General features: G+C 51.4%; 1 protein-coding gene across 2 annotated transcripts in view; it reads left to right on the forward strand.

The window, feature by feature from the left end:
* The window catches only part of KAZN (kazrin, periplakin interacting protein), a 207,872-nt gene that overhangs the window by 122,449 nt on the left and 73,264 nt on the right, over positions 1 to 12,159 (forward strand). The window contains exon 3 of one of the 2 annotated variants that reach the window (XM_051637111.1): positions 1,682 to 1,859. In XM_051637111.1, coding sequence (XP_051493071.1) covers positions 1,682 to 1,859 — 178 coding nt within the window. Of the gene's footprint in view, positions 1 to 1,681; positions 1,860 to 4,616; positions 4,632 to 12,159 lie in introns of those variants that run through there. The other variant, XM_051637113.1, reaches the window with a different exon arrangement.

Raw genomic sequence — 12,159 nt, forward strand, 5'->3', positions numbered from 1 at the left:
CTCTGCAAGGCCAGGGGTGATGCAGAGGGAACATCCTGAAGTTCAAGGAAATGACCCAAATTCTCAGGTTGTGCAGATTGAGTTTAGGCAGATAGTGTTGAGCAAATTGTACAGGCTTGGGCAGGACTGTTTCTCCCTCTTTCCTTAGGGATTATGATATTCTCTGGCTTTTCCCTCAGCAGGAGCCCTGGCTCCCTGCATCCCCTCGCCTTTCCCAGGGCTCCTGCCCCTCTGCCCTGGGGACTCCTGCCCAGTTCTTCATCCCACCTGTGAACCCAGAAAGATGCTCATGGCTCAGGTGAGAAGAGGCAGCACCTCTGCCTGCATCTCTCGGGAGCAGGGATGGTTCGGAGAGCTCCAGCCGGCCAGGTCATGGTTCCCAGAGCAGCACCGGTTAATTTTTGGGGGGGATGAAGCCTGTAGGGCTGCCAGGGTGAGGGAGGCAGCTCTGCAGCCCTGCTGCAGCCCCGGCCCTGCCGGCACATCCCTCCGAGGCCCTGACAGGGAAACTCAGCGCTCCCTCTAGCAGCCACCAGCGACGATACCAAAGAATTCTCCATTTTTCACCCTGGGTTCGTGCCACATGAACCGCCAGTGTAAGGACTCGCGTTACCCATCGCTACAGCACCGGCAGCGTACAGGTTGCTCTTCCCCCCCCTTCCCAAAATCCTTCCAGGGGGCTTTTTGGAGCCTATTTTACCTCCACCTGCTGCACGCAGCTTGTGGGTATGGCCAGGCACCGGCGTGAACCCGAGCCCAATTAGCAGAAAGGCACTTAATTAGTGGCATTTTCAGCACTGCAGCACTCACCGCACCCGCGCAGCAGCACCGAACTTCCCAGGGGCAGGGGGAGTACGTGGCGGGGGGGTCTCGCTGTAACTGTAGCGTTGCCGCCGCAGAGCTGGTGGCTCCCCCATGACCCCAACCCCTTTTGCTTGCCCGCCCCGTGCAGGAGGGACCCGCCTCCGCGGCAGACGCGGAGCGCCGCGTAACGCCGCGTAACGCCGCGGATGCCCTCGGCCGAGCCGCGCTCGCCTCCGTCGCGGCCCTGCCCGGGCTGCCGGGGGGGGCAACAGGTAGGGGGCAGCACCCCCCACCCTTCTGCGTAACCTGGACCCTCGGCACAGCCCCTGCCCCTTTGCTCCCACCCTCGGGTCCCCCCTTGCACAACCCCCGGGACCCCCCGTCCCCTTTGCAGCCCCTTCCACAGACTCTTTCCTTCGCACCTTCCTTGCCCGGCTCCCCCCTCGCACAGCTCCCCTCCCCTTTGCACCCCCTTTGCTTAGCCCCCCCTTGCACAAATCCCTCCCCTTTGATCCTCCCTTGCACGGTCCCCCCGCTTACACAGCCCCTTCCCCTTTGCACACACACCCCTTCTCCCCCGAGCACGGCCCCCCCTTTGCACGCTTCTTGCAGCGCCACCCCCCCCCCTTTTCTACCCCCCCCTTTGTCTACCCCCCCTTACACAGCTCCCTCCCCTCTGCACGCCGCTTGCAGCCCCCCCTTCCCCGCTCCCCCCCGGCCCAACCCACTCCCCCTCTCGCGGCTCCCCCTCAGGCAGCCCCTCCGCCTCCCCCCTCCCCATCCCCGGCACAGCCCCCCTGCCCGCCCCCAGCAGTCTCCCCCGGCACATGCCTCTCCCGCTCTCTCACCTCTCTCCTCCTCTTCCTCCCTCCCCCAGGCCAAAATCCTGCACATGATGGACGACAACAAGCAGCTGGCGCTGCGCATGGACGGGGCGCTGCAGGCGGCGGGGCAGGAGGTGTCGGCGCTGCGGGCCGAGCTGGCCGCCACCGGCCGCCGCCTGGCCGAGCTGGGCAGCGACCCGGCCATGGAGCACGGCCCGCACAGCGCGCAAGGTGGGTGCCGGCCGCGACCCCCGGGCGGGGTGGGGATGGGGAAGGAGGGGAACCTTTCGCCTGCGAACCGGCGCATTCCTTATTATTGTTCGTTGTTGATTTATTTGGGGGGAGTGGGGGGGTCCCCCCACAGGCACCCGCCGGTTGCGGATTCCCTCTTTGATTTCTGTCGTTCCCTGCTACTTCTTCGGTCTCTTTCGGCTCCCCAGTCCCAAGGAGCGATCCCTCCCTTCGTCCCCAAGGAGGGACTTCCCTCCCTTCCCCCCGCACACACCCGTCTCCCCAGCACGTTGCTGAACTCTCCCGTTCCCTGCCCCGCACGCCGGCTCTCCCCGGTACCCCGGGCTCCCACAGCCGGTTTCGTAATTCGGGAGGGAAGCAGCCATGTTACAGCCGCGATCCGGGCGCTCCGGCTCCGTCGCTGCCCTCCTGCTGCCGGCGGGCCCGGGGCTGCCCTCGACCCGACCCGTCCCGGGGCACGGAAGACGAGCCGCCCCTCCTGGCAGCGAGAGAACTCGGTGGCTGCGTGGCTGTAGGGAGCCCACCCCCGGCAGGGTAATTCCCAAGGCAGGCTTCTTACGGAGTGTGGGGTGAAGGGCTCGCACAGCCCCTCTGCGATGCAGCCACCCGCCTCCCTCTGCCCTGGAGCCCCTGAAAAGTTGGCAACGGCCCTCGGAGCTGGAGCAGCAGGGGCTTGAGCGTGGAAAACGGGGTGCCTGGGAGTGGGAAGCAAGCGACGCTCCTGGCTTTGGTGAGGGTTAGTAAATGGGGTCCGGATTGTTTCTGCAGTGCTCTGGATGGGGTCTGGCTCTTGCCTGGCTGAAATTCACTGTTTCCTGCCAATCAAAGTAGTGCTGCTATCACTGTTACTTAACAAACACTGAAATACAAATATATATACTTACCAAATAATTGCAGGCTTGCGTGACAATTCACCCTGAAGCAGCCTTGGTGTCAGAGCAAAAGCAGTGCAAGCCTTGTCTGTCTGATGAATGAACTGGATTTACACCTGCATGATAAAAGCGTCAGTTGCTGTTAGATACTTGTTACTTATTTAGCATGTCTCTTGGTATGGTGGTTAGGTGGTATTTAACAGATTTTGGTCAAGCTGTAGCTTTCTAAAGGTAGTGGTAACTCCTAGGGGAGCGTTGCTTCTGTTGCGCTGCTGCTGTGTTGTTCGTGGCATTAGTGCAAATTGATTTAGAGGGATTGATTTGGGGATTTATTCCATCCAGCTTGTGTTTTGCTGTTTTGGTAGCTGGGGTGAGGTGTATGAATTCTGCCTGTTCCGTCATCAGGTGGGTTGGCTGTGCAGTAGAAGCTGGAGCCCGCAGAGCTGCCTGGTAGCTGTGAGTAGATGTGCAGTAAAGTTACATGTGTAGAACTGGTATGTGTAGCTGCCTGTTGGTGTCATCTGCACTGATCCCTGCCCTGTGCTGCATCCAGGCTACTGAGGCCCTTTCTTTTATAAAATCTGCTGAACGGGCAGAAGGAAGATGCCTTCATCCTCCCCCGCTGGAGTGCAGGGATCAGGCATGCTGCTGGTGACAGGCTGGAGAGGGCATTGGTGTGAGTGTGGAAATGCAGCCTTCCAGCTAGACAAGGAGGTAAAATCCATTGGCTGCTCATGCACACACCCATTCCTGGGGGTAATACTGTGTTTTGTTTCTTGTCCAGGAGACTTTTGCAGAGACACATGTTTATGCAGGGGGGTAGTGCCTTAGTTTCCACAGTACACCCCAGCAGGGGAGGGGTGTGTGTGTGTGTGCTTCTCCAAGGGTCTGAGTTTTTCTTTTGTCTTCCTCAAAGGTTTTCCAATCTGTGGAGCCATGGAAAATTCCTATTTGGTTTCCTCTGCTATCAGCTTGCTGGAAAACAACTGGTGTACTGTAATAGTGCTGCAGAAATATGCTCTGTTCCCCCAGATGTGTGCCTTTCTGCTTAATAACTGTCGTTACATGTGCTTTGGAGTGACAATTGAAATGTTGGGGGCTATGGGGTCCCTGTGAATGGTGATGAGGAGTGGCCCTGTCTGTATGTAAGAGTGGTACCTACAGCAGCTGCTGAAGTTGCGGGTGTCACGTTGAGGTGTCACTCCATGGCTTTGTAGCTGTAGGTGTGTTTTTTTCTTTCCCGACAAGTTTAAGAGGCTGTTATTTAAACTGTGCCTTATCAAGCCCTGTACCACTGGTGTTATAACATAAGCCAATCAGTTAAGTGCAAAATTGCATCTGAAGAGCATTATGTTCATTGTGCTTATTGAGGAGAAGGGGAAGAGCACTTAGTCTCTGCAAAACCCACTGATTAGATACACTCTGTTTTGGGTTTCCTCCCTAAGTTGGGTACGATTGTTTATATCCAGCCATAAATGCCCTCCTACGTCACTCTGTGTTTGTCTAGGCAGGCCCAAGATCTCTGTAGTGAGCCTTATGCTTTTCCACAAGGATTCTGAGAAGATGTTCAGAAGGATGAGGTGAAAACAAGTCTCTCTGAATAACTCTGCTGTCTCGTGTTTTCCAAGTAGGAGGGTTTCCAAGCTGTTTGATTTATGCAGATACATTAAAGGAAGGCAGGAGACTGGGAATTGGGTGGGCAGCAACTTACCTGCACGTGCAGACGTGGGATATGCTGGTGGTTGTTCGGGTGGCTGCTGGGTTTGCAGCAGGGATCTGCTTTGGTCCTGGTGGAGAAGCACGTGGCAGAATCATCAGGTCCCTTTGCTCATCGTGGGAAGGAGCTCGGTGATCTCATCGCTGCAGGCAGGAGCTCCAGGTCAGTCCCAAGTCACATGAAAGGAGGTAAACGTGTGCTTCTGTGCTCTGCTCGGTCAGTAATTAATACTGACTTCAGGAAACGTGTTATTCCTATAATTATGGTGCAGCTCAGAGTAATAACTCTGCCCCTTTTGTGCACAATGAGACTTTTCTTCACTGCAATGTGCTGGTTTTGCAGCGGTGAGGTTGGCTGCGAGGGCCTGATTTATGGGATTTAAAACAAAACTGAAAGAATTCAGCAAGGAGGGAGGGCAGGAGTGGATGATGAGTGTGTGTAGGCAGGGAGGAATGAAACTTGTGTATTGTTACAGTCCTCAGCGTGTTAATCATTCGAACCTCTCAGTCCTGGCAGTCTTTTTTAAACGAGGAGTTTGCTGGAAGAAGTTATTTTGGCTGCAGCCTCCAACTAAACCTGGATGCAGATCAGGGTGGAAATCAATACTGCGTGTCCCCGGCACTTAGCACAGCAATTACAGGCAGCTCTTGGTAACATCACTGGAGCTGTGTGTCAGCACCCTCCTGTTGGAATTCTGCTCTGAATTAATGTTGGTTGCATTGATTGCAAGCAAGAGGCGTGCTGTGGGCTGGGGCAGGGTGCTGGGGGGGGTGGGAGGATGCAGGCAGAGCGTTGCAGTGGGTGCTGCTGCAGCTTCGTGCTCAGCTGTGGCACCTCTCCACGCTGGGGGCACCTCTGGGCTTTGGGTCCTTGCTGAATCTACACCTGAATTTTCAGTAGTTTGAGGAAAATCTGGGGGGAAATCCAGAGTTTGGGTGCAAGGACCTGCTGTGCTTGAATCAGGTGGCTGGTCTGTTTAGCCTCATGTATTTGTGTTAGTCTCCTCCCATTATTAAATGGAAAACACCTTAATTAATTACTGTTGGTGAAGTGCTTGAAGATGTAAAACACAATCGATAGCTAAGCGTAATTAATAATACCTCACTCAGCATTTGGCTTATCTCCCTCCCTGTCTCAGGGGTGGTCACTGTGTCCCAGCTCACATTGCATGCAACTGGGATGCAGTGGTGGTGTTTGCATGGATGCCGCCAAAATCCAGCTGGGAAGGGAGCATGAGCTGCACCCTGCTCCTGGAATCAAGGGTTTCTCCTCCTTGCTAGGCAGTGATCTTGGGCATTTGCAGCATAAGAAAGATTTCAGTCATGTCTTAGTAGTTGGTGATGCCAAAGGGCCAGGAGGACCTTTATGCTCGTGACAGCCTGAAACAGAGTTTTCTCTTTTTCTCTTTGATCTTTGTACACTTTCAGAGCTACAATGCAAAGACTTTGACTTTTGCCAGGAGGCAATCAGTTACCTCTGCACTGTTGCTATTTTGTGTGTAATCATCTTGGGCTGCTGAAAATCTACCATTTTCATCTCTTCAGAAATCTTCCCTGCTATTTGTTCTTCCAGAGCTTGAGAGCTGATAGTCTAAAGGAACCTGAGGAATTTGGATGCTATTGTCCAGTTGGGTGTCAGGAGCATATCTGCACCAAGCTTACTGCAAGATCAAGGTCTTGCTGTACTATTGCCCTTTCTAATAATTTCCTACTTTATTTACGTCTGTCCTGCATAGTTCCTGGGGAGCAATTAGTTTCATGCATGCCCTGGGAAATAAATTAATGCATAATAATATTCACATGATTATTTTAGAGGCAAGCAACTGGCTGCAGATAGCACTTCAGGAACCTGTTACATCTTAGTCTTTGAAGATGTTAATTTAAAATATCCTTTCTGGAGTTTTCCTATTCAAAAGCCTCATCTGGCATGGTTAGCATAGTATTTAGATTATCATTCCTTTAGGGCCCATCCAGAGGAGTTTTAATGAAGCTCCTGAGGATGACTAAGCTCAAGTAAACTCTGAAATTGAAGGAGGACTTAGTCCAGGGTTTCTGACTCCCCATTTGGTGACATAACCATGAAGATGTTTGGTGTTAGACTTGCAAGTGGTGAGAGAGGGGTATGAACACGTCCTGGGCTTCAACTTGGGGGACATTAGGGGTGATTTTGTCTGTTGGATTCAGGCACTCTCAGTCAGTGGTGAGGCTGGGTATCCAAAAGGACAGCCTTTCCTCCCCTTACTTACTCATCACTCCAGATACATTAGTGAACTCAGAGCTGGGTGATGCAGGAAAATCTGCATCCTTACTGTGAAACTCTCTCTGAGCTGCCAAAAGAGGCTTTGCAGGGGGGGAGGCTCCTTGCCCAGCCCCTGAGGGCAGGCATCTTCCCTCGAGTGGTCCCCACTCCTCTCCCTGCACCAACCAGGCCTGAAGCACGTCGTTATAAATTAGGCCCTGAACTTCAGCACTAGCACAATATATAGCGGTGCTTCCATCTCCAGCTTATTAAAATTCAATTCTCATAATTCTGTGTTGACAGTGAAGAGAGAGATAAAGAAAGAGCCTTTGGAACAGAGGCAGCAGCTCACGGAACCGGTGTGCTCATGGCGTGCAGAGCCAGGCTGCCCTTTCTTTTAAGTGCAAAACCCTGGGGAACGGGTCGACCAGAGGCCTCGTTTTTTAGGCCGTGTCCTCACCCATGGGTTGCTGAAGACTCAGGGAGTTGCTCCTCACTGCTGTGCAGTTTATTCCTGCTTTCTCTTCCTGAGTAATTTTACTTGAGTCTTTATAGCTGATGCTTTCAGGTATTGAGATGGAAGCAACAGGTCTGGAGATCTCAAGCTCAGTGAATACACATTGTGATGTTTGGAGATGTGTGCTGTGTTAGCAGGAGGTTGGAAGGGGCTTGGCTTTTTTAGGAAAAAAAAAGAAGCAGGTCTGAACTGTCTCACCAAAACACAGAGGCTGAATAACTGCCTTTGAAAGCATTGGCTGAGGTCCTTTTCGTAGTGAATTTGTTTGCAGGGGTTGCAAAGAGGAGGAAAAGCTCTTCCCAAGGTTTTCATTGTGCACCCCTGGCCAAGGAGGGTAAATGGAGGCTTGGATGTGGGTTTGGAGGTGCCTCCCCTGGGGTGAGAGGCTGAGGTTGAGTGATGGTGACAGGCTGTGAACAGAGGGAACCTAAGATAACAGGGGCTTTATAGCAGGACAACGTGTCGCCGGTAAGAACAACTTTGCAGAGGTGTTGATCATGATTGGGTGTGACACTGGCTGGAGGCAACAGCTCCCAGTGACATCCTGATCCCCTGGTGCCCCTCAGCTGGGCTCTGGCTGCATGGCCTCAGTAATCTGGTAAAATACTTATTTCTCTAATCTGATTAGTTCTCTCCTTGCCCAGTTTGCTGTGAGGAGCCACCGGGATGGGGACAGAGCTGGCTCTGTGTGATGCAGCTGCCAGCTAGACTCATGTGGGTGGCTTTTGGGGCAGGTTTCTGTTGTTTTGCCTGATGAAGTGATGTGTCTGTGTCTGAAAATGGCTGCATTGCAAAGGCCTCTGCTTTTGAGTGCAGGAGACGAGCTGCAGCAGAGAGCGGCTGTTGTGTGGAGCACCTCATGAGAAAGAGAGCTTTTGTCATGAGGATTTCTGACACCTGCGTATTGTGAGAGCTGCAGTGGGCAGGGCCACATTTGCCCCAAGAAAAGGAAGAAGCTCTTGAGTTTTGCTTTTCAGGAGTGTGGTCAGCCATAGATTTCAAAGTCCATGCAGCACCACAGTTAGAGTTTGCTTTCAGATCACTCGGATGATGTCCCACAGAAAGACAAAGAGGAGCCTGGTGCCATGGTAAAGGCATTGTGGATCTTCTGTGAGTACCCAGGAGACCCAGTGCTTGGGAGAGGATCATCCTCATCAGTGCAGAAGGAAAAGGGGCCCTGGACTGGGCTGCATTCTGGTCTCGGAGAATCACCCGTGTCTCTTGTTGCCTCTGCCAACTTTTTTTTTTTTTTTTTTTTTTTTTGGAAGCAGCCTCTCTTCTGAGACCATCCACAAATCCATTTCTCACCCTTCTTGGTCTTTACAGACTCGTTCTGCCTCGCAACTTTTCATGCCACTTCTCCCTCTAAATTAAAATTTCACAGGTTTTACAGGCTGCATCTGGGAGCTGAACCTTTGAGGTTATCTGATGGGGAGCTGGTGTGTTGCAGCCTTTGCTGCTGCCAACCCCAGAGACACACTCCTCTCCTGTGCAATCTCTGATCTGTTGCCCTGCTTCTCTGGGTGGCATCCAGAGGAGAATCCCAAACCTCTCCCATCACCTCCTTACTTGTAAGAGCACGTGTCCTCCCTCAGTGGGGAGTTAAATCCCCTTTCTGCAGAAAATAGCATGCACTGAAGGGGTAAAAAAAAGTGTTTGATGTGACTATGGATGGTATGTGGGCTGGATAGAAAGCAGGTGAGCACAGTGCTGTGCTGATGCCTTTCTGCAGGTTTGTCTGTAACTCAGTTTTGGAACAGCAATCAAACCTGGAGAGCTGATACTGCTGTGGAGAAGTATTTTTTTTTGTCAGAGAAGATAAAACTGAGCTCGTGCCTCTGGTCCAGCAGATTGAGGCCATTGATAATGTCTGGGCTTTGAAACTGAGAGCCTCTTTGAGACTTGAGTCTTCATGTTCATTTGCCTTTGAATTCTTACTAAAATGTCTGATAGTAAGAACCTGCAGCAGGCTGATTGTCCCAGCACCAGCTGCCCTCGCTCCCATTTAACAGCAGAATATAAAAAAATTGCTTTGTTTGGTGCTGTGTTCTTGTTTAGGTGTGCACAAGAGCTTTGCACACCCCTTAGGCATGTGTTTAAAGGTCTTTGTAAGATCCTGCAGTTGGGGTAGTTTGAGCAGTCTCTGCCCTCCCATCCTAAAGTTGAATTTTTTTCCCCAGGGTATTTCTGATGGCCCTAAGATGCTGTTGCAGGTTGAAATTTCCTGTAGGTGCACAAGCATGGGAAGTGTTTGCCTGTTTTCCAGTGAGATGGGCTGTGTTTGAGGGGGAAGCATAGTTAATTGATTTGAGGAACTTCCATTTGTCTAGATTTAAATGGTCCAGACACTTTCTTAAATTACAGGAGTGGAGAAACAACATCTTAGCAGAAACCTGAAGGGCTGCTGAAAAGGTTTTAGTGGACTATACTGAGATTTTCAGTAGGAAAATCTCCAAATCCAGCTGCATTTTGAATTTTGGAGAGCAGCTGCCCTCTGATGTGGAAGCCAAGAGGGCACAGCATGTTTTGGCACGGCTGTCCCAGCCTGCTGCGTGGGACCTGGGGAATCAGTTCCCTGCTCAGAGCCATGAGCATCTGCAGAGCTTCTCTGGAGTCCCTCCTCATGGAGGGCACAAGGAGGAGCAGCATCCAGCTTGGAGTTACTCACTGGGCATCAGGTGCTCCCTCAGAGCTGAGCAGTGGTGTTTTGTGATTTTTTTTTTTTTTTTTTTTTTTTGGTGGCAGCAGCACATTCAGAAAACTGATTCCTCATCCTGTTGTGGCAAACCACTGTGTTTAGCATTGCTTTTTCTAGCCTAAAATGCACCCAATAATTTGCTCTTATGTTTGTCAATTATTGCATTATCTGCTTAGACAAAACCTGTCATTTAATCCACCTGCAGCCTACTAATTCCTTGAACTTTTATATCCCCTGTAATGTAGCTGGAGTTGTTAAATGGCTTTGCCCACATTTGTTGTTATTTCTTTCCTGCCAAAGTGATGGCTTGGGCAGGAGAAGAGGAGCCACTTCAGGCAGGGGCATGAGGTGCTCCCTGTCACATTTGCATCATGTCTTTGAATCCACGAAGATGGCTCCTGTGTCCTCCTTGGGAATGGAGCTCGTTTTGTTCCAATGAGCTTCATTTGCCTGCAGAATCTCCCTTTGTGGTGGAGGAAGGTCCAAAGCTGATGGTTTGGAGTGAGACAACCAATTGAAGGAGTTCCTAAGTGTCCTTAAAAGTAGCAGAAGTTGGTGGGGCCGAAGCTGTGCAGGTCCTGTGGGGAAAAAACATCAAAATAAAAAAGCTCATAATGGTGTGGGCCTGAGCGGGCCACCAGTTTATTGAGCAGGCTTTATTTAATGCCATGAAAGCATGTTTTGGAGTAGTGTGTTGTAATATTACCAGAAATGCTGCAGATTTCATTAATTCTGGGTACCTGGGCAGTTGCTGAGTGTTGACAAGTGAGTCCTGATGCTTTGGTACATGGATGCTTTGGGTCTGTTGTTGGAGCTGCTGGGAGAGGCAGTGGGTAGGGAGCTGAGCAGCTCTCCACCCTTCAGTCCCGAGCATCTCCTCCTGAGTATGGCCCCACCTTGGTGCCCAGTGCCATCAGCCCCAGTTTAGGAGCTGTTGAATGAGCAGTCTTGAAAGGGGTTAATGGGGTGTGCTGGGGCAGGGTTTAGGAGCTGCCACGTTGTCCTCCTAGCCTGTGTCCTCATGCCCATGTCATTGCATGCCTTTGATCCAGCTCTGTGAGTTTTGCTCCCAGAAGTTGCCTGCAAGCTGCTCAAGTTTTGCTGGAGATGGGACAAGGGCTGCAGCAGCTGTTGTCCCTGGGGAAAGTGTGTGGCCCGGGGCAGGTCGCTGGCAGCTCCAAGGTTGCTCCAGGTGCTGCACTGAATTCAATTCACTGCAGCTTTGAGGCAGAGCAAAGCTTCAGAAGCACTTCACATTTTTGTCACCTTTGCAAAGAACCTTTTTACGTGCTGGTCCTCCCTGGATATGCATCATTTCCAGGGTGCTTTGGTAAATGATCTAGCTTAACACATCTCCTACACCCTGCTTATCACTGTGACTTCTGAGAGCATTCGTTAGGGACTAGTTGGATTAGGGGCACAATTCCTCTGGTGGGCACATTGGCTCTGCAGCAGCACACCACCTTTGATTCAGCATGACTGTATGGCAAGACTAACAGAAAGCACTTTACTAAACAGGTTTTGAATACCTTGTAGGTTCCTTAAAGATTCTTTTCTTTTTCATTTAAATGGAACCGTTATTATCTTGGGCTGAGGTTTGTTTGATGCTCTTGTGGTTTGTGGACTCCCTGTGCTCCCTGTGCTGCCAGGCTGGGGCTGCTGCACACCCCTCTGTCTGTCACTCCTGGAAATAGCCAGATGCAAAATCTGGATAAATGGGTGTGATTATTGTAGATTTGTTTTACCTGGGGGGGTGGAAGTTTGCATTAAAAAAAAAAAAGCCATGAGAGCTCTGCCCATTAATTAGACCAACAATAACGCGGTCATGACCGCTCTGCAGGGTTAAGAACCCATATGCAGATGAGGCATTAACTCTGCTTGTTGGCAAGATGAAACGATCCAGATGATATCAACCCAGCAGAGCTGGCAGGTGTGGCAGTGACAGCCTGTCGATAGTGATGTCAGCACACACACTTTTGACCTCATCATGCAGTTCAGTCAAGGCTGGCTTTGCACAGTCATGTTTTCTAGTGGATGGGAATGTCATGCAGGGAGAAATCAAATCGTCGTTGGTGAGAGACCCTTCATGGGTGGCCTCAGAAGCAGTATTTGGGTGTAGAGCTGCAGGGCTGCACCCTAGTTCAGAGCCTTTGTTACTGTGGTAAATGTTCCTTTCTCTTAATTTCAGAGCGTCTTTTCCCCACCTTGGTGCCTACCAGAGATGGTTGCCAGCTCTG

Source organism: Apus apus, chromosome 20, assembly GCF_020740795.1.
Source record: "Apus apus isolate bApuApu2 chromosome 20, bApuApu2.pri.cur, whole genome shotgun sequence".
Classification (NCBI taxonomy): Eukaryota; Metazoa; Chordata; class Aves; order Apodiformes; family Apodidae; genus Apus; species Apus apus.